The sequence below is a fragment of the Spea bombifrons genome, chromosome 1 (assembly GCF_027358695.1).
Source record: "Spea bombifrons isolate aSpeBom1 chromosome 1, aSpeBom1.2.pri, whole genome shotgun sequence".
Taxonomy (NCBI): Eukaryota; Metazoa; Chordata; class Amphibia; order Anura; family Pelobatidae; genus Spea; species Spea bombifrons.
In genome coordinates, this window is record NC_071087.1 from 68,210,761 (window position 1) to 68,234,355 (window position 23,595).

Sequence of the window (23,595 nt, forward strand, 5' to 3'; positions counted from 1 at the left end):
GACCTATGACGTGCCTGACACGTCATTTCATTAAAATAAGCTTAGAGGCATGTCGAGGCATTAGATGTCGAGGCATTCTGCAACAATGAGATCGGCATCAGGGTCCGTGTCTGGCCCCTCCCTGGGGTGTCAACATCCGCCATACACTGTATGGAGGCGGACGCCCATTTTAAAAGAGTTTAGGAGGCGATCGTTGATCACGAGGCATTCAGTGACACTGAATACTCGCCCCAGGACACCCTGTGACCGCTCCGCCACTGCAAGTTACTTATTATGATGAGCTATTAAGTGCTAAAATTAGTGCTGTATCTTCCCAAAAATCTTGACATGGAAAGAGTTAAAGTAAAAGGATTTCAAATACCCAAGGGGTTTCAATTTTTTTTAAAAAAATGAGTGGTTTGATGGGGTAAATTGGAGTGGCTGGGTTCAAAGATAGGACATAGGCACAGACTGACCAAAATGGGGGGAAAAAGCACACATCCCAAATGTGGCCTTTTAGCCTCCAAATACCAGACAAACCCAATGCGTGGGTGGTATCACTGTACTCGGGAGGTGTTGCTGAAGACATATCGGGGTGTTGTTTGATAGTGATGTATACCTGGAGCTATAAATTTATACCCAAAGTACAATTTGTATGAAAAAAAATAAAAACAAAAATACTACCACAAACTTTGGCAAAGGCTGGTGGTAGAATCTCATGCATGGAAAGGTTTAAAGTACTAGCATTTGAAATACCTTGGGGTGTCTAGTTTTCAAAAATATATGGTTTGAAGGGGTACATTGAATTAGCCGGCTTCAAAGATGGCCCTATTATGACATGTAAAAGTTCCAAGTTAAAAAATGTGCACTTCCTAAATGTGGCGTTTTACCTCCCAAACAACCTGTCAAACCCATACATGGGGGCTATCACTGTACTCAGGAGATGTTGCTCAATACATATTGGGGTGTTGTTTGATAGTGATATATACCAGGAGCTGTAAATCCATACCTGAAGCGTAATTTTAGTGATAAAAAAAACAACACACAAAATAGCAGAATTGCAGAAAAAAAAGCAAAGAAACATTGGGTATTTCTAAACTCAGGACAAATAATAGAATCTATTTAGCAGGTTTTTTCATTAGCTTTTTTGGATGAGTAAAAGATTTTTCGGGTAAATGTCAGAAAATGTGTATTTTTTTCAATTCTTCATCATCTATTATCAAAATTTTTTTATGGGAAATTACATAATATGATCAAAATAATGGTATCAAGAAAGCCCTTGTCCTGAAAAAACAATATATAACAATATATATTTTATAATATATAAATGAGTGAGGAGAAAATGACATCTAAACATGAGCACCACAAAAGTGTTAAAACTGCCTTGGTCCCAAAGATAAAGGTTAAAAAATAGCCTGGTCCTTAAGGTGTTAAAGGACGCTGCTATCTCTTGCAGTGGCGCTTGTGACAGCTCTCTGAAGAGGTCACAGTGCGTCATGGGGTGGGTTTTCAGTGTTGCTGAATGCCTCACTATCATAGCGTTTCAATGACACAGTTTAAGCTTAGGTGAGCTAAGCTCTTTTAAACCCTTCAATCTCCTATGGACATACCGGTATGTCCAAAAAACGCATCCCAAGAATCCACTATGGATGTACCGGTACGTCCCGGTACATCCCTGCCACTGCACGGAAGATCAGGCTGTTTGACAGCCTGGACTCCCCCCTGATAGCAGAAGCCAGCATCGTATGGAACAGCTTCCGGCATGAAATCCGGAAAACTGTTACATTTTTAAATTGTGATCGCACCTTCAGGCCTTCCCTTCCGGGTTGAGTCACTGCTGACATCACCTGGAAGGTCATCTGAGGACAGGATATCCCCTGCAGGGATATCCGGTCGCTCTGATTAGGCACAGACACTGTGATCTCTATGAAAGTCTATGCAAAAAAAATTACATCCCATTGCCCTAACACAACATCTACCCAGTATAACCTTTCTGCCCCCGTTCACAACCCCCAAACCCATTAAGCCATAAGCATAAAAATTCTATGAATAATGTACACCTTATAGTATGTTCCCTATAAATCCTGGGAAAATCTATGTAAATTGGGTATTTCTGAAATCAGGACACCTGAATTGATAAACTTGGAGGGGCTTTTCTATCACTTTACCTAATTTGAGGATTCAGAGGGAAAATTAAAAAAAATTTCCCTAGTTTTTACTACATTTCTCATTCTAAATTTTCGGCTAATCATCTAACTATGGTATGAAAAGAAAGCTCTATCTCTCCTTGAAAAAAAACAATATATAGTTTACATGGGTACACTGTTCACAAGAAAAGAGAATAATCCATGAAACCGACATAGCGCAAAAAGGGCAAAATTGCTCCGGGACTTGAGGTACCAAAAACCCCTGGGATTGAAGGGGTTAAATGAGGCATCTGTTGCCATACCATATAAGGCGGCCGTGTGCCCTGCCTGAGGCCTATCCAGCCGCATGGCCCCAACCGAGGGTTATCCAGCCGTGCAGCCTGTGCTATCTGACTGGCCCAGTTGCAGTCTTGCCAAGATGCATCCGTTTTTGCTTGGTTCTATCTGTGTTTTCTGATTACTGATCATACATTGTGGGATACAGACAGAGTCCTAGGTATCCCCTGCATCTTGGCTCCTCCCTGACTTCCTTACTCGTTTAACTCGCTTACCGTGGCACTTCCCTCCAGATCTCACTCTGTCCTGAAACTCTGGATCTTCTGTTAAAAACTTTGTCCACAAACAGCTTGCCAGTGCCACCGTTGCCCACAAACAGCTTGCCAGCGACATTGTTGCCCACAAACAGCTTGATTCTGGATCTTTCTCCCCAAATATTTTAACAGTGATATCTCTGGCACGCAATGGGTGTCATGTTACGCCACAGGTGATGTGATTATCAGATAATTTATACTAGATATATGCATTTATGCATTTGTAAAATACAGTAGTGCATGCCTATGGATAAGCACTAAGTTTAGTACGAACCACGTTAGGTGTTTATTTTCATGAGAGCGATATAACTATGCTGACGACTTAGAAATAATTATTTTTGCACATTGAGGAGTTTGTACCTTTTATTTGCAATGCCTTGTTCTCTCCGCGTAACAGCAACTAGCTGGCTGCCTCAATTCTTCTTCAGGCAGGTGTAAAGTGGCTTCCTAGTCCGCCTAGGATACAGCACTGTATACATGTGATAATCAGGTGTATGCATATTTTTGGTCATACTGTGTATTTTATGCATTGAAGTGCATATGGTCTGTCTGCATTCCATTTTCAAAAGCTAATATAAGTGTGATGGTCAAGTGGCCACATACTTTGGTCATATAGTGTAAATAGCTGTAAGAACAAAATATGTATTACATATGTTGAAAGGTAATTTGCATATTTATTTTTATGCAGATTTTAAAGAAGTCGTGCACAGAAATCTTGTACGTTGAGCCATCATCTGTCTGTGTTGGTGGTAAGTGTTATTTATTTTCATTATCTGTGCCTTGACTATAACTCATATTGACTTTTTTTCAACTGAATATATTGTATTGTGCAAGCAAAGAATGAAACCAACCTTCCTTGTCCGGGCCATTCTGCCTTACAGCCAAATACATATTCATAGAAGTTTTTATGGAAAGGATGTTGATATGAAAAAATAAATAAAAATGATTGAGGGTAACTATACTTAGTTTATTCAGTTCAACAGTTGATCAAAAATGTATGTATTTTATCTTTTGGTCTCTATTCCAATCATCCTACAGTGACATTTTCATGTTACTCTGCAGTCCAATACCTTTTTCTGGTTTATAGACTGGTTTCCCCTTCTGAAAATATTTGTAATCAGAGTGCTGGATCATCCCACATAAGAAAAAAAAAATGAACTGAATGGGAAAAAGACAAGATAATGCAAACTGCATGTAGTATAATGCATATGGTAAACCCCCAATATTTTAAAAAAATATATCTATATAGAGAATAATGTCTGAATGGACAATAAAGTCTATATACTTTATACATATACCGATTGCCTACCTGGATGATTAAAACACAATACCCTCTCTCACAGTATAGCTTGATGAAATGATGAGGGAATGTTACCCGTGGAAACCCATTTTATAGCACTTGTCACCAGTGACATATTCATACTGGCTCCTGTGCATAGTGGCTTTTGCTCCATCCTATGAAGGCTCCAGCTGCTTGGCTCATTTCTTCGTAGTGTAAATAAGCAAGAAGAGGCAATCAGAGAACACTTTTGTAACTGGTTCATTGAGCAGTGACTTTGTTTGCCTTGTTTTGATGCAATATTTTCTTTTAAGAAGGATTTAACTGTGTAGCCCAGGACTTAAAATGCCTAAACATTAGTAGGATTGGTAAATAAAAAGTTATGCTTGGAAAATAAATACATGTTATATTTTCTTAATTCTTGTTTTATATCCATACATTTGATTTTATTTTCTATAGAGGAATTCCAAGTCGTCTTAAGAGGAAATGGATTTTTACTTAGCCGAAATGTAAATGAAGTCACCTGTTCTTTCCTTCTGAATAACACAAAAATAAGTAAGTGTCTAATAAACTACTTGGTCGGGAGTAATGCTATATATGCAGAGGTTCACAAGCCAGAATTGGTTTTCTAATTTCCCCAGCCTCCTACAAGATCTTTTTTTTAATAGGGATTGAGTTTAATCTCAGTATAATATAGCACGTCCCATAAATATTTTCTTAGCACTGTTCTGTCAGTATATATGTTATATACCGTATTGGCTCGGATATAGGCCGCCCCCGTATATAGGCCGCACCCTAAAAGTTTGGTGCTTTTTTAAAGAAAACGTTTTTTTTCTTTAAAAAAGCACCAAAAAAAACATGCTGCCACTCTGTCCCCCCCCCCCGAGATATGCTACCACTGTCCTCCCTCCCGAGATATGCTACCACTGTCCTCCCTCCCCGAGATATGCTACCACTGTCCTCCCTCCCCGAGATATGCTACCCCCGAGATACGCTGCCACTGTCCTCCCTCCCCGAGATATGCTGCCGCTGTCCTCCCTCCCCGCGATACGCTGCCGCTGTCCTCCCTCCCCGCGATACGCTGCCGCTGTCCTCCCTCCCCGAGATCCGCTGCCGCTGTCCTCCCTCACCGCGATCCGCTGCCGCTGTCCTCCCTCCCCGCGATCCGCTGCCGCTGTCCTCCCTCCCCGCGATCCGCTGCCGCTGTCCTCCCTCCCCGCGATACGCTGCCGCTGTCCTCCCTCCCCGCGATCCGCTGCCGCTGTCCTCCTCTGCCCCCCCCTCCTCGACTTACCGGAGCAGACTCCCGGGTGTCTTGCGGGGCCGGCGAGGGACATCTACGCAATACGCGTATGCAATTTCCGGTACCGGAAGTTGCATGCGCGTATTGCGTAAATGTCTCCCGCCGGCCCCGCAAGACACCCGGGAGTCTGCTCCGGTAAGTCGGGGGTGGGCAGAGGTAAAACGCTTAGATAACCTCCCGTGCCGGCACCCCCCCCCCGTGGGAAGTGCTGGCAGGGGAGGCTGTCTGAGCGTATCGGGGAGAAGGATGCAGGTCCCCTGCACCGCTGCAGGGGATCTGTATCTTAACCCCGCTGCCTGCCCGGCGCCCGGGACTGCATGTCCCGGGCGTCGGGCGCTAGAGCCCGAATATAGGCCGCACCCCCACTTTAAAAACTTAAAGTGGGGGAAAAAAGTGTGGCCTATATTCGAGCCAATACGGTACCGGAACTTACCTGGGAACTTCTGAGCTCCAGCTACCCAGAGCCTTCCCTTGCGGGATGTGGCCATGACTGCCCGCTGACATCAGTGGAAAAAACCCCCATTTAAAGGGCAAATGGACAGGGAGCTGGGTGTGTCAAGACCCTGCGATCCGGAGGATTCGGGTGTTGACCCAGAGAACTGGTGTGCATTGCCTGTCTCTAATTGGGATAATATAGATCAGTTGTTGTTGCTATGTCAGGCATATTGATCAGAACACTGTAGATGGTCTCACATTTATTTTTAGCCTTTTACCCTAGGTAAAGGGATGTGGATCTTAAGCTACTACCATAAAACTCCACCATTTTTTGCCAAAACATACAAACTAAGACCCAAACAGCCAGATTTTGCACCCTTTGTTCACTCATATCATAAAACTACATTTTCAGTTTTCAAGTAGGACCCTCTTTACCTTACCTTATGTGTAATGCAATATGTAAAGTACTGCATAAATTGTTGGCACTATTCAAAGCACATTGCTTGCTTGTTACAGCCAAGATGAGAAGCCTGAGATATGACAGCTGATTTACTGCAATATCATAATAATAATAGAGCTAAAGAAACAAACTCACATTAACCCCTTTCGTGACAATGGCTGATTTTATTTTTTGTACCCTTCGTGACAAAGGCTGTTAACATTTCTACGGTCCTCATGTTTAGCTGTAATTTTCTTCTTTCCCATTTACTGAACCCACACAAGGTATACCGTATCTGCCCGATTATAAGACAACCCCCCAAAATTTGAATATTAATTTAGGAAAAAAAGAGAGCCTGAATATAAGACTACCATATAGGAAAACTGTTTTACTAGTAAATATTAACTCACATGTAAACCATTTTTCATATTTAAAAACTATGATTGAGAAAAATTTTGTTTTTATTTCCTTTTATTTGCCAACCTTCCCCCAGTTATGCACATCAGCCCCCCAGAAATGCCTTATACCCCTTATATGCCACTCTGCCCCCAAAGAAATGCCTTATACCCCCTATATGCCACTTTGCCGCCAGAAATGCCTTATACCCCCTATATGCCCCTTTGCCTGCCAGATATGCTTCTTGACCCCCATATTTGCCACTCTGCCCCAGATATGTCTTATACCCCCTATATGACACTCTGCCTCCTAGATATAACTTTTAACCTGCTATATGCCTTCTCTGCCTCCCTAATATTCCTTTTAACCCCCTACATTCCACTCTGCCTCCCTGATATTTATTTTAACCCCTATATGCCACTCTGCCTCTAGAAAGCTCTTAGACCCCCCCATATGCCACTCTTACCCTCCCCGGACTTACCGGTGCTTCCCTAGACTTCTCCTAGTGCTTCAGATTTCTTGGTGTCCAGTGGGGGCAGCCGGTGGAGTTCTGCACAATGCGCACAGACATCCTATGAATGAGTAACGGAAAGGTTGTGTGACGCCGGCGCTCAGTCATAGAAGCCCCGGTAGAAGTGTCAGCAGCAGCGGAGGTTGTCTGTGCGCATCGCAGAGACCTATACCGGCTGGCAGAGAGGAGGATCCAGGTCCCCTGCAGCGCTGCAGTGGATTTGGGTCTTAGTCTTGTAGTCAGACCTCTATTTCAGGTCTGATTATAAGACGGCCTCGAAAATAAGACGATGGTTATTTTTCAGAGCATTTGCTCTGAGAAAAACCTTGTCTTATAATTAAGCAAATACGGTATATTGTTTTTGACAAGACGGGCTTTCTTTAGATGTCGTTATATTGATTGTATCATATAACTTACTATCAAAAAGTATAAAATAGGGTGAAAAAATTAGAAAAAGGGACTTCTGACTGCTAAATAGATTCTACTATTTGTCCTGAGTTTAGAAATACCCCATTTTATTTATTTATTATTTGCTATTTTCTGCACGTTATAGGGCAACAATTACAAGTAGCATTTTGCTATTTCAAAACCATTTTTTCCAAATATGGTAATTCTGCCCTCATATGCTATTTGGAAGATCTTTGAATCTGTCCAATGCAATTTACCCCATCAAACCCTACATTTTTGAAAACAAGACACCCCAAGGTATTTCAAATGCTAGTATTTTAACACTACACTAATACACTTATCCCACCACCGGTCTTTGTCAAACTTTGTGGTAGAAATTTTTTTGTGTTTTTTTTCCCACACACATTTAACTTCAGGTGTGAATTTACAGCTCCTGGCATATATGCCACTGTCAAACACTCCAATATGTGTTCAGCAGGATCTCCTGAGTACAGTGATATCCCCCATGCATGGGTTGGTCAGGTTGTTTGGAGACTAAAAGGCCACATTTGAGAAGTGCGCATTTTTCAAATTGGAATTCTGCCCACATATCCTATTTGGGATATCTTTGTAGCCGGTCATTTCAATTTACCCCATCAAGTCATATATTTTTGAAAACTAGACACACATGTACACATGTACACATTTTACTACAAGCCTTCAAAGTTTGCAGTAGTATTTCTACATTAGGTATGAATTTACAGTTCCTTGTATATGTCGCTGTCAAACAACACCTTAATATGTGTTCAGCAGCATCTTCTGAGTACGGTGATATCCCCCATGCATGTGTTTGTTGGGTTGTTTGGGGGCTAAAAGGCCGCATTTGGGACATGTGTATTTTTCAAGTTGGAAATTTGACATGTGGTCATCCTGCCCCCTGTGTTAACTGGGATATTGTTGATCCCGGTCAATTCAATTTAAAAAGTAGACACCCCATGGGCGTTTAACATGACAGTATTTTAACTTTTTGGATGCGAGAATTGTTTGTGAAGATAAAGCGCAATTTATTTTTTTTAATTGTTTTACAATGTAAAAAAAAACAAAAAAACAGCGGAGAATTATTTGTACATTTTTTTCCCAATTTATTTTACTAATGACTTGCATGGTTGAATGCAGTACCTGTATTCGACCTGCAAGGGGAGCCAGAGTTCTCACCAGGGTGTGGAAACTTGTTTGTTTATTTTTTTAAGAAGGGAGCCATCTTGCAAGAGGCAAAATTTCTCACGGTGGCGCTCGTCACCGCTTTCCAGAGTGGTCAAAGTGCGTCCTTAAAAGCTTAGGACTCTTAAAGTGGAGCGTCCGCCGCCATACAGTATATAGCGGGCGTTGATGTCCCAGGCAGGGCCCACATATGGCCCCTGATGCCGATCTTGATGTTGCTGTATGCCTTGACATTGAGGCATTCCAGCAACACAGTTTAAGCGAAGAAAACGTTAGTAGATCACTTTCTAAGCTTGTTCAATGCCATGAGGTGCCAGGCACATCATTGGTTGTTAAGTGACTGCTTTTATGTGATGTGCCTAGCATGTCATTGGTCCTTAAGGAGTTAAGTATATATATATATATATATATATATATATATATATATATATATATATGTAGCTCTGTGGACTTTTCCCTCACACCTATTCAGTCATGTGATCTGTTGCTTTTCTAACATAACTAATCTTTTTTATTGGTTTTTTTTCTAGATGAAAAACCACTCACAGTGCAGGCCCAATATATGATCTGTCCAATCAAAGTACTCCATGAAGCTGGACAGTGAGTATAAACTATAAGAACAAAAGGTTACAAGTAAAAAAGATAATTGTATAGCATTTGAAGTTGACTATGTATTATGGAGGTCCAGTTCAGCCATAAAACATTCTCTCACTCATTCACACAATTCATCCAAACACTAATTCATTCATTCTCTCACTCATTCTCACTCTTTATTTCAATATTCTTACTACCCTTATTCTCTACCTCTCTCTCCCCCCTTTCTCACTTTCTATCCCCTCTCCCTCCCTTCTCACTTTCTATCCCCTCTCCCTCCCATCTCACTTTCTATCCCCTCTCTATGACGTCATATCCCAGCGCTCAGCATGACATGCCGGCACCACGACCGAGCTGGAGGCCACACGGAGGAGACCGCCGAGCGGTCGGCGCCCCTCTCTCTCTTATCAAAGACACATGCAATGCCTGCATGCATACATAAATACGTACCAATATGTACCAATTCTATTTGCTGTGACTATCCCAGTGAATATAATGATCATTATTACTGACAATACCAACTCAGGCTTGTATCCGTGAACAAAAGTATGTATACTGCACACAGAAAAGCAGAATCCCAGAAAGTGGTCAGATTTCTCTAGAGATTATCAGACAGACGCACACCTTTTGACAGGAAGCATTCTCTGCCTAAACTCCAGACAGAAAGTAACTTTCCCTGAAGCTCTCTGCCTCTGTTCTGATACACGTGGAAATGGACAGCTTTAGATAGGTCCCTGGGATGTCTGGGCCCTGGCCAACTGCTCCTTTAGCCGTGTAAAGATGGCCCAATGTATAGTGAGGGCCATGTGTTTAAAATCCTCAACTCTTCTGCAAATTCTTTAGTAAATATCTACTGTATGTCTCTACTAAACTGATTTTTTTTCAACATAACATACCTGAATTCTAAGAATACATTACTGCAGCAGCCATCTGCAACTAAATAACTTGCTTGCTTTTAGGTCATAATATTACAATTTTCCAGCTGTTCAGAATATTCAGGTATATTAAGCCATAGCCATACTATTGAATCACACATGCTGAAAGAGATTATATTCCACATAGACTTGTGCATTGGGTTAAAATGCTGCCATTACTGGATGTTAGGGTGTTACTTCAAAAAATTTCAACAAATCTGTTTTGCAAATCATGATTATTGTGTTACAATACAAGATAGGATGAAAGTGCCCAAGAAAAGTATAAAAATAAAGTAAATATCTGTCACAAAAGTAATGTTAAGTGTGTCTCCCTAATTAACTCTTGGCTAAGAGATAGAAACACATTTAGCAGCTAGTTAGTGCATGTTGAAAATAAACACATCTGGTGCTGCGATAAGCTTGCATCTTCATGTGTGGGTGACAGATGTGGTGATCACTTAACCTGCTCCCCGCTTTTAAATAATTAACAACACACCAGAGAAGCTCTGCTAAACAGCCAGCTGAAGATCCTCAGAGTGCACTAACCAGCGGTATATTTTTGCTAAAGAAAACATTTTGAAAAGTATTTCAGACTCAACCATCAAATACCTGTTTTCTATTATTTATGATACAATGCTTCGGTCGTTGCCCCTCTTTGGCCCCTTTGATTAGTGGACAATTATACACATTGTTACTGAGCTGTTATATTAAAAAAAACAATATATGAAAGATGGGGTTCATTGTTTTTAGTTGAAAGTTGAAATGTTTCAAATCATTATTCCTTTTTCTGGTAAAAATACATTTCAAAACCACTGTGCGGTTTTCTTTTTTAAAACAATTCTAGTTTTTGCATAAATACAGTGTTTTGCTGCATTTTTACCATTTGCATGTTTCCTACTCTGTTATCTTAGCCTACTCTATAGATGATAATAATAATAATAATAATAATAATGTAATAATAATCTAATGTAGACAAACAGCCTGACTTGTATCACTGACTGTGGTAAATAATAGAATGGCTTATTGTTAATCACCTAACTGCACGCTCTGATTAATGAAGGCCTAAAGAGCAACAGACTTCATTAGTAGGGAAACCTGGAGTCACTGTATATAGCACTACTGTATATTTTATGCATAAGGAGAAAAATATTTTTTTCATGGGAAAATTAAAAATAAATATTATAAATGATATTGATATATAATGATATTATGACCAAAAATACGTAGACACCTGACTGTCACACATATGCAAGCGTGTTGGACATGCCTTTCTAAAACCATTGATATGCAACACACACACACACACACACACACACACTTTTGCAGCTAAAACAGACACCGCTCTTCTGAGGAGGCTTCCCACAAGTGTGTATGTGGGAATTTGTGCCCATTCAACTAAACGACCATTTGTGAGGCACTAATATTGGATGAGAAGGCTTGGCTCAAAACAGAAATTTCAATTCATCCCAATGATGTTCAGTGGGGTTAAGGCCATAGAGTACAGTGAACTCATTGTCATGTTCAAGATGTGATGTCAGCAACAATACTCAGCTAGGCTGTCACGTTTAAACGATGCTCAATTGGTACTAGGGGGCCCAAAGTGTGCCAAGAAAATGTTCCCCCGCCGCACTTACCTCCTTCCCGCACCGCGTCCTCCCCTCCACATGGGCTGCCGACATGATGGTGCGCGGAAAGGGGTCCGGCGTGGTCAGCCCGCTTGGTCAGTCCCTCCAGTCGATGACGGTGCCGTGGCCTTTCACCCCACACCACGGTCCGTGGGTCGCTTGGAGCACGAGTGGGGGGCGTCCAGACAGAGATGGAGGAATACCCTCAGTCTCTCACAGGCCCCTTAGGTGTGTGCACAAGATGGCCTCTTAAAGGGACAATAGGCAGGATATTCCAGATGGGGTAATTAGGTTCAATTATGACATCAGAGGAGTGTGCACCTCTCTCTTCCCTATAAAACTGAGTCTCTACCCTACCCAAATTGCTCAGATGTACTGTGCCCTTACTATGGTGATATACTATACTGCCTATTTCTATCTGCTTGGATTCTGACCCTTTGCTTGACTTTCATTTGTGAACCTACGCTGCCTGAACTGACCTCTGCTATTCCTGACCACTAATTCACTCTATCCTTACGGTACCTCGCCGCTGGCTTTTTCCTATGTATCCAGCTTTGCATTCAGGGCTCCATCTACTAAACCCTGACACCCCCACACCATTACACCTCCACTACCAGCCTGAACCATTGATACAAGGCAGGATGGATCCATGTTTTCATGTTTACACCAAAGTCTGATCCTGCCATCTGAATGGCACAGCTGGAATTAGACCAGGCAATGTTCTTCGTCTTCATTGTCCAATTTTGGTGAGCCTGTGCGAATTGTAGCCTCAGTTTCCTGGCACCCGGTGTGGTCTTCTGCTGCTGTAGCCCATCTGCTTCAAGATTTGACATGCATTCAGAGATGGTATTCTGCATACCTTGCTTGTAAGGATTGGTTATTTGAGTTACTGTTGCCTTTCTGTCATCTCGAACCAGCCTGCCCATTCTCCTATGACTTCTGACATCAAAAAGTGTGTGAAAATCCTAGTAGATCAGCAGTTTCTGAAATACTCAAACCAACCTATCTGGCACCAACAACCATCCCATGTTCAAAGTCACTTAAATCCCCTTTCATCCCCATTCTAATGCTGGGTTTGAACTTCAGCAAGTTGTCTTGACCATGTCTCCATGCCTAAATGCATTGAGTTGCTGCCATGTGATTTGTCTTTTTGAAAGATGCAGACTTCTTCCTGTACCACTGGTTGAAGAAAGAAAAACTGGCAATTGGTCTTGGAGTTTGAGTCCATCTTCAACCTGAAAAGGTACAACTAGCTCATATTTGATAATACCAGCCCATACCAGTTCCCCTCCTCCACCTTGCTGTCATCTGAGGTGAAGTGGAGCTCTGTGCTGATCCAGCCACGGGCCTATACATCTGGACTGTCAAGAGTCACTCTCATCTCATCAGTCCATAAAACCTTTAAAAAATCTCAAAATACAAAAAAGTGAAGCGCAATATTCTAATTAAATATAAAAATTACACCTTCTGGTGAAGTGGTGCTGCAAAAACACAGGAACAAACTCCCCAAAATGTTCCAAATTAAATACAATCAAAACCACACAAGTGTCTGCGCACCCAAATAATAATAATAACACAAAAATAATATGTACAAAAATACCCTTCCAGCGAGAGTTCCCACACACAGTATCCAAAAGGTTCGTATATAAAAGGAAGAGAAAAAAGAAAGAAAAAAAATTATGGTGTAGTATATCGAAGTACGTTTTTAAAAAAACAGGCTTCAAACTTCGTAGCAGCGAAACCACAAAGAGACGCTGTCTTAGTCCTCTGATATACTTCCGTAATGCTACTCCTCCTCCCAATGTCGTCAACACGCACTACGCGTTTCGCTTATCGCTTCATCTGGTGCATGCACTTGACGCTCTGCCTACTGGTTTATAAAGCAGCCGGTCTATCCGAATTGGTGTAGGGCCGCTGAGGAAATCAAACAGCTGCTAATTTGTTTCAGGTGAGTATTCACTATGGTTCGTTTAATTTAACCCCTATGTATATGTCCTATATGCATATACAAATTCTCTTAAAAATATATATATAAATGACATACAATAAATGCATATAAAACCCCCACATAGGTTAATCCATATAGTTATATATACAGGGTTCTCAGGAATCATAAAATAAATATAAAATAGATACAAGTATACTTATGTTTATAAAATATAAATATTTAAAAATACATAGAAATAGAAATCCGACTATCGATATTCAAAAATTCCACCTCTCAACTCTACAATGTTCTGAATAAATATAAATAAATAGATAAGAATACATATTAAAAAAATTACACAATTCAAAATCACTGTTTAACCCATTAGGAGTCAAGGTCTTAAGTCTAAACATCCATTCCATCTCCTGTTGTCCCAACTTCTTAATAAAATCCTCCCCTCTCCAAAATTTACCAACCTGTGTTATGCCAATAAATTCAAGATCTTTTGGATCTTGGTTATGGTGGGTTAAAAAGTGAATAGGAACACTATGTTTATCGTGTCCATTTCTGATGTTTCTCTGATGTTCTTCTACTCTAGTGTGTAGGGCTCTCGTCGTGCGCCCCACATATTGTAGCCCACAGGGACAACTCAGTAAATATATCACGTTTTTACAGTGACAAGTAATTTGTTTTTTAATATTATATTTATAGTTTGTGCTATTTGATTTAAACTCGGTTATCTTATTGTTGCCCTTCTTTGCAGTTCTGCAGGCCAAACAAAGTCCACATTTGAAAAAACCATTAGTGTTAGTTAAAAAATTATCTTTATTAACTATTTGTTTTTTCTCCTTAAAGTAACTCTTCACCAATGTATCCTTTATTTTAGGTGCTCCCCTGAATACTATATTAGGGTGTTCCTCTAATATACCTCTTAAATCATGATCTTTTTTGGCATAACACAGGTTGGTAAATTTTGGAGAGGGGAGGATTTTATTAAGAAGTTGGGACAACAGGAAATGGAATGGATGTTTAGACTTAAGACCTTGACTCCTAATGGGTTAAACAGTGATTTTGAATTGTGTAATTTTTTGTAATATGTATTCTTATCTTTTTATTTATATTTATTCAGAACATTGTGGAGTTGAGAGGTGGAATTTTTGAATATCGATAGTCGGATTTCTATTTCTATGTATTTTTAAATATTTTATATTTTATAAACATAAGTATACTTGTATCTATTTTATATTTATTTTATGATTCCTGAGAACCCTGTATATATAACTATATGGATTAACCTATGTGGGGGTTTTAGATGCATTTATTGTATGTCATTTTTATATATATTTTTAAGAGAATTTGTATATGCATACAGGACATATACATAGGGGTTAAATTAAACGAACCATAGTGAATACTCACCTGAAACAAATTAGCAGCTGTTTGATTTCTTCAGCGCCCCTACACCAATTCGGATAGACCGGCTGCTTTATAAACCAGTAGGCAGAGCGTCAAGTGCATGCACCAGATGAAGCGATAAGCGAAACGCGTAGTGCGTGTTGACGACATTGGGAGGAGGAGTAGCATTACGGAAGTGTATCAGAGGACTAAGACGGCGTCTCTTTGTGGTAGCCCTGCTACGAAGTTTGAAGCCTGGACTCTGTGACATCCGAAACGGAGGACAACAAGTTTGCCTTTCTTTTATACATTAAAATTATCGTTTTTACCTACTCCCCTCCGCTGCCTACCTTCTTTATCTACAAGTACCAGTGTGGGATAAAGAAACTCCTAAGAAGACCATTACACTCTATGTAAGGGCATATTTATGTCCTTTAAATTGTAAAGGTCCGATCTGCTTAATAGCGTTTTTTTAAAAACGTACTTCGATATACTACACCATAATCTATTTTCTTTCTTTTTTCTCTTCCTTTTATATACGAACCTTTTGGATACTGTGTGTGGGAACTCTCGCTGGAAGGGTATTTTTGTACATATTATTTTTGTGTTGCACATATAATTTACTCCTTTAAAAAAATCTGTCTTCGGATATTTCTTGGCCTGGTCTTGACGTTTCAACTTATATGTCTTGTTCAGTGGTTGTCGGGGTTCAGCCTTCCGTACCGTGGCCGTTTCTCTGAGCACTGAATGCCTTGTACTTCTGGACACTCCAGGTAGTTGCAGTTCTGGAATATGACAGCACTGGAGGATGATGGGTTCATGGTAGCTTCATGTTTGATTGTTCTGAAATCTCTGGCAGTTACTTTGCGTCTTTTATTCTTAACATGTTTTTTGCGACCCTGTTGACTATTTGCAACAAAATGTTTGAAGGTTCTGGGATCTTGCCCCACTATCTTAGACGTTTTACAATTTTTGACCTTTCAGAGTCAGTTAAATCTTTTTCTGCCCTTTTTACCAGAGAAAAAGAAGCTACCTCATAATTATGCACACCTTGACATAGGGTGTTCATCTCCTTAGGCCACACCCTTCCCCATTACACAAATACACATCACCTGATGCTTAAATCCAATAAGCGTTCAAGTGTATACAGCTTGGAGTTGGAAAATATGCATAAAAATGATGATATGGTCAAAATACTCGCGTGCCTATTAATTGTGCACACAGTCTACATCATTTGTTATTAAGTGACAAGCTGTGGATTAAAACTTGAATTTAAAATGGAGTGAAAATAAGTGAAACTAAAAACTGCCCTTGACTGTGTGAATGTACTATGGAAGAACTTAGTGGAACTATTCCTTACATCCTTGGAATCCAGGGTGAAGAAGTAAAACTAATTTTTCATGCAGAAGGTTGTGTGATAATTATTAAGCCCCTTGCAAAGGAGGTGTACTTAATCCTTCATACTGCACTTGTGACAGATGGCAGAATGTTGCAAATGCCCTAATGACTATATTTACCAGGGTTGGCTTCCCCAGCAAGGTTCTATCTGACCAAGGGACCCAGTTCATATCAGTCCTTCTACCTGCAACTCTGTGGAATAAACATGATGACCTGTACCCACAATCATCCAAAGATGATAGCATAAGCAGGCAATTGAACTACCCCTGATCTCTTAGAGGCTAACAGGGCATCCAGCGATCCCAGTCTCTTTCATTTGATGATGTGATGTTCACAGCTTGTATGTTCATTTTGCAGTCAAACTCATTCAGACATTGCTGCCTGTGTAAGGCTATTACTCTGGTGACGTCTGGCTCATGTGTCGTGACTGGTGGTACTGTTCTTTGGGTGACCTTTCTCTGAGGAGCACCTTTTATTTTGGTAACTAGAGCAGCTACCTATCTTGTAGCCAGCTACAAGGAAGGCAGCAATGATGACCAGGAACATCCTAGTAGATCCTTGGTTCCAATTACACTGGTGGCAGAAGTGGGATCTAAACCTCCGCTTGGGACACCAACACAACACCTGAACTAACTTGACAGTTAGCCAAGTTAGGGGTCTGAGCCCTCAAGATCATGAATGTTGTGAGCAGAAATGGAGGAGAAAGGGCAAGGCAGGTAGATGGTCAAGAGAAACACCACAACTTTTGAATGTGAAGCAGCAGAGACACTTGCTGTCCTAAGCACTAATTAAACAATATTATATACTGACTGGGTTGGGTGGTTTGTCCATTTCCCAACATAATTATCAGCCTTCCTGTTTCAGCTTCTCTCAGTAGCTTCCTACTTCTCCACAAGAAGCAAAACAAAATCTGATCTTCTTATTGACAAGGTAGTACTCAACAGCACCTGCAATTAATTATCTTTTGCAGGTGAGATAAACCAGAGTATTGGAACTCTGGAACCGGACTCCTAACCTGCAGTCTCCCAGCTCCAAACTGTGGAGCACTCAGAGTGCTCCACCTCAAGGCCCAAGTACAATATCTGCTTTAAAGTAACACATTTCCCTGGGGTGATATTCTACATTACATTAACCACTAACCTTGCAGAATGTGGGGCAATACATAGAATCTATATGTCACAATCCCTTGTATAAAATCACCACCAGAGCCCTGTAATGTCAATTCCTCTAGATTGTAGGTATGCAAGCTGGCCCCTCTCTATGTAATGTATTAGTTTGTCTTAGTATGTCAGTTCTAGTTTAGTTTGAATATATATGTATTGCAAGAAGCACCGTGTAAACTGTTAGTGCTAAATAACTAAAGGATAATTATAATAAAAATTGCATGACATTCTACCTTTCCAAATTACAGACCTTAGGAGGTGAGTTTTTTTTCTTTTTATATACAGTACTGTGCAAACTTTTAGGTAGGTGTGAAAAAAATGCTTTTAAACATACACATGTTAATAGTTTATTTGCTTCAGTTAACAAACTGCAAAGTAAGCGAACAGACAACAAATCTAAATAAAATCAATATTTGATGTGAGCACCATTTGCCTTCAAAACAGCATCAATTCTTTTAGGTAAACCTGTTCATAATTTTTCAAGGAACTCAGCAGGTAGGTTGTTACAAACACCTTCGATGGCTAACCACAGTTCTGTGGATTTAGGCAGCCTGAGCTGCTTTTCTCTCTTCATGTAATCTCAGACAGACTTGATGTTGAGATTAAGGCTCCATTGGGGCTATACCATCACTTCCAGGACTCTGAAGATAGTTCTTCTTCTTATTATTATTAGATCTTGGTGATGTTGGTTGTATGTTTGGGGTCATTGTCATTCTGCAGAATAAATTTAGGGCCAATCAGATGCCTCAATGATTGTATTGCATGATGGATATGTATCTGCCTGTACTGCTCAGCATTGGGGAGACCATTGGTTCTGACTATGTTTCCAACTCCATTTGCAGAAATACAGCCCCAAATGGGGAGGTATTTTAGTGTGTAAACAAACACCAACAAGGACTTTTATGGCATTACATTCTAAAAACACAGAAATTAATATTTAGTTGATCCCCCCCTGTAGCAGCTTCCACTCTTCTTGGAAGGCTTTCTTCATGCTTTTGAAGTGTTTCTGTGGGAATTTGTGTCCATTCAACCCATAGAGCATTTGTGAGGTTGGGCATTTATGTTATACGAGAAGGCTTAACTTGCAATCTCTGTTCCAAAGGTGTTCAACGGCGTTGAGGTCAGGTCTCTGTGCTGGCCAGTCAAGTTCCTCCACACCAAACTCATGCACTGCTTTGTGCACTGGGGCACAGTCATGCTGGAATAGAAAAGAGTCTTCCCCAAACTGTTACCACAAAATTGGATGCATAGCATTGTCCAAAATGTGTGGCATGTGCCCTTAAGCATATGCTGAATGTGATGTCATCAAAGTTCCTGTTGGTGTAATGGTCAGATGTCCCAATACTTTTGTCCAATACTTTTGTGTTAGTGTAACTAACCGGGTATTTTTTTTTTAGGTGTCTGAGTATGTATGTTAGTGTGTGCATGTGTTTTAGTGTTTGTGTCTCTGTGTGCTAATGCTGAGTGTCTAGTTGTGTTAGTGTGTGCTATTCATTCCATCTCCCTCTCTTTCTGTATAATCAATAAGTACAATGCCTTGAGATATATTAACCTAGAGCAGCAATTACTGAACCTCTCTAATCATATATAAAATGTATATAGGAGGAACAAAAGATGTAGTCTCAAATAATAATTTTGTGTACTTCTCCACCACATGAAATTATAGATTAATTTAACATTAAGCGTTTGAGATTTTTACTGTTAGACACAACTAAGCTTGTGTGACCCCAGCTCAGACAAATCATGACCTTGTCTATTTCAGCTTCATTGTAATCTTACAGACTTTTCCACTGAATTGAGTTTGAATTTAGAAGAAAATGCTGTAGTTTCCCAGGGGCCAGTCAGAGCTGGACCTTGGGAGGGACGCTAACACACACGCACAGAAACTTACACTAACGTGTACAAACAATCACACTAAAACACACACACAGAAACTCACACTAACATGCACAGACACACACTAACACATATCTAGATAAACAAACACACCCAGATGCTCACACTAACACATGCACACAGACATTTTCACACGCATACATAGAAACTCACATTTACACATCCACTAACACCAACACGAAAACCCAGACATTGGCACTCAAACGCTGACACTAATGCCACACACACACAACCAGACACACATACCCAGACGCACGCTAACATACCCAGATGCACACTAAGATACCCAGACACACACATGACTGTGCTCCTGACTCCCTGGTGTCTAGTGGGGGCAACCTGTGGATGCCTGCATGATGTGTGTAGATATCCTTTGCTGTAGCCTGCCACTTTCGCCAGGACTTCTATGATGGAGCGCTGGAAGGTCATGTCACGCCAGCGCTCAGTCATAAAAGCTCCGGCGGAAGTGGCAAGCAGCAGCAGAGGTTGTCTGCATGCATTGCACAGACATCCACAGGCTGCCAGAGAGGAGGAACCAGGTCCTCTGCACAGCACCAGGGCTAAATAAAAACAACAACAAAAAAACACCTGCCCAGCACCCGGTACCGCATGTCCCGGGCATAGGGTGATACAAATTGCGCACCCCTCCACCAAACCCCGATTATAGGCCGCAGCCCCACTTTAAAGACTTAAATTAGGAGAAAAAGGTGCCTATAATAGGGCCAATACAGTATTTTTTTTTAAAATTGTGTTGAGGGCCCATGCCTTAATCTGGCCCTGAAGGCACTGTATGACATCTTATCCCAATGCTCAGGATCAATCGCTGGCATGCATAGCCTTAGAGCACTGATAGAGAGATCTGTAGGAACAGACCTCACGCTCCCTTAATTTTGGGTCGGTTAGAGGGAGATTCATGAACTCCACAGCTGGCCATGCTCCTCCAGCTGCGAGAAAAGAGCCAACAGGGTGATGGACACCTTGCTGACCACTGGAGGTGGTGTACCCACTATTTTCTAATAAAAACTGTGAAAAAAAATTAATAAAAAAAAAACTGTATAGCATTGCCATGTGCTCCTGTGTGGGATGGTTTCTCACCTCTGCTTCCATTGGATTTTTTTCAATAATTACACAGAATAATGCATTTCATGTTCGGTGTGTGTATAGTTATATAAAAATCTACAAAAACTCAATTTTTGATTCCATATTATGCCTTAGTAAAAATCATTCTTCTTCGAAATCCTCAATAACACTAGGTGACCAAGAATATTCTTCATGTGTTATTATCCAGCGGTCTGGAAATGATGTTCTGTTGGTGAGCGCTTTCCAGCCCACGGGGGCACGCAGACGGCTGTGAACGCACAGACGTCCGTATCTGAATGAGTACATGTTGCTTGGGACCTCCACACCAACAGACAGGTGGCTGTTTGCCACCAACAGGGCACTGGTCCTGGGGTTGTTTAATACCAAACCCTTTTCAGAAATAACTCTGACAGATCTAAGATTTGAAAATTTTGAAATTTTTGAAGTTTACTTCTAATCCTTTTTTCATCTCTCTTTCGCTCACTCTGTTTTTCTTATTGTCCTCCTTTCGTACATAAAACTCTCCGTCAGCACCTCTCTTTACCGCACACAACACTAACTGTCAGATGCTTACTACTATGCAAGTTCTTGGTCGAAGTGGGCAAGACATACCGCACATTTCCAGTCATATTGCACACATTGCAAGTCCCATCCATCTTGTCTGACAATTTCCACAATAACAATGCTTTTATACATAGTGCTGCATGGTTTTGTTGTAGATTAAATTGCTTGTGTCCACTCAAGGTTATAAAGAATTTTGCCCTCTTATGACCCTGTAGATGTTGCCTTTGGCCCCCACTGATCTAGAATAAAACCACACAGCAGTTTTCATAGTTCATAGACACCATTACATTTTGATATATTGATGGACTTTTGGACTGTGTCCTAAGTCATGTGATCATGATAGCAACCTGTCACGGAAGCCTCCATGCCATGGGCTCCTGGAGGGGTCTGAGGGGCAGCCTCCTTCCTACAGACTATGGGCCCTGGCCTTGAAAGGCGTTCTGTTTTTGAGTAGGTGGGTGCAGAGGGGTCCATTAGGACTACTTCTTCCCCTGGTACGGAATTCCCAAAGTACAAGAGACTCTAAAGACTGTAGAGCCCGGAAACAGATTTGCAGCACTTGCATTTTGGGAGTTGGTTCATGTGTGTTTTTTTACTCTCCATTGGGTCAGGACTTACAAGACAGAGACCTACATGGCCAGTATTTGCATCTGGATCTGATACCCAGCAGGTTTCAGCCAGAAGTCAGGGAAACACCTGTGTTTACCATCCTCCCCACAGACTACAATAGCGACCCCCTACTGGGCTGAGTGCAAATACTGAGCCGTATGCAAAGGAGGATATGATGGGGAACTTTGTGTGGTTTGTTGCGTCTATTGTATGTAAATTACCCCCTTGTACTGTTTAAATACCCCTGTGTTTCAAAATAAACTGTTCACCTCAACATGCTGTCTGATGGGGTGGGCTGCTATGACAATAGCCACATTGTGTAGCTAAGCTTCGGCTACACACAGTGCCAGCACAGCGACGTCCCCCCTTCTCTCTACAACGCTGGTTCTGTCTGGCACTGAAGGGGTTAATTGCTGGTGTCCCGGCAAGAGGAAGCAACGTTTGGCAGGATTACCCAGTTGGGGTACAGGGCGTCCTGTCACACAACCAATGAAAGGTTCATGTTGACTGCTCAGATTAAATACAAATCACCAGAATTTATTTTTATATACAATCTCCAATTTATTTACTTGAGGACACAACTGTTAAGTTTCAGTACACTCGTATTGCTCCTTTAATTATTAAATAACTTCTGTTTTATTCATTAGTTCCCTATTGGCTACTACATACTTTTCTTCATAAAATATCTACCACTCACTAATCAAGTTTGCCAGTTTTTTTTTAACTTGCTAACGTAATTTTTCCATTTTAATGTCAGTGCTTGGTTTCCAAATATCTCCAACTATTATAATTTTAATAATGTTTTGAACAGTTGCCAGTTTAATTTTCAGTGCTAGAAAATTAGAGGTAATTTATTTATTAATTTCAGCCAATGTCTCTCACAATTTTATATAATATTTTTTCATATTTTTTTAATGGATCATAAAATTAAGCTCTTTTATTGTAGACTCATAAAACAAGCGGTAAGTTAATACTTTACAAATAGGTTACTGTGGATTTAAATGTCAATTATCAAATTATCATTCACATGATGGCTAATTCTCAATCAAGCCATATTTAGTATAGCAGTATAACCTCATCTACTGGGCACAAAAGAAAAAAAATGCAGCAGATACCATTCTAATTGGTATTCTTACATTTCTAAATAAAAATACAGTGGATGAATAATAACACTTTATATAATGTTTAGCAAAATGTTTTTTTTTGGATTTGAGGATTGAGAACACAACTCGCGTTCTTCTGGATTACAGAGGATAAGGCAGAGGTGCCAGAATCAAGATGCACCTGGATTTTTAGAATACTACCTGCCATATTGTTTTGGGATTTACAATATTGTTACCTTACAACATATTTGTTGGAGAAATACTAACTCAATAGTTAAGATTGTGGCCCTTGAGTAGTTACTTATACTTCTTATAAGTAAGACTCAATTTAAGTAGAATGTAAGAGTTTTTGCTTATTGGACAGTTTCTACATCTGATAGTATGTAATCAATCATAATTCTCAAGTGCAGAGGCGGCAGATTGTTAATAAAAGGAATACATTGGGGTTGATTCAAGGCTCCTAAATAAACTTGGCCGATACAGGACATTCATTCTTTATACAAATGAATGTATTTAAGGCCCCATTGTGCTGGTGCTTAACACTCTCCCTCACACTCATGGCCGCAACATGTCCAGGTAAAGCAGAACACTGAGATATGATGTCATATCCCGGGTGTCATGATGTAATAGATGCATGGAA

General features: G+C 40.6%; 1 protein-coding gene across 1 annotated transcript in view; it reads left to right on the top strand.

Annotated features, from left to right (window-relative positions):
• The window catches only part of ANTXR2 (ANTXR cell adhesion molecule 2), a 141,425-nt gene that overhangs the window by 96,149 nt on the left and 21,681 nt on the right, over positions 1–23,595 (top strand). Inside the window, exons 8-10 of the mRNA XM_053463247.1 lie at positions 3,405–3,465; positions 4,455–4,550; positions 9,218–9,287. Coding sequence (XP_053319222.1) covers positions 3,405–3,465; positions 4,455–4,550; positions 9,218–9,287 — 227 coding nt within the window. The remainder of the gene's footprint in view (positions 1–3,404; positions 3,466–4,454; positions 4,551–9,217; positions 9,288–23,595) is intronic.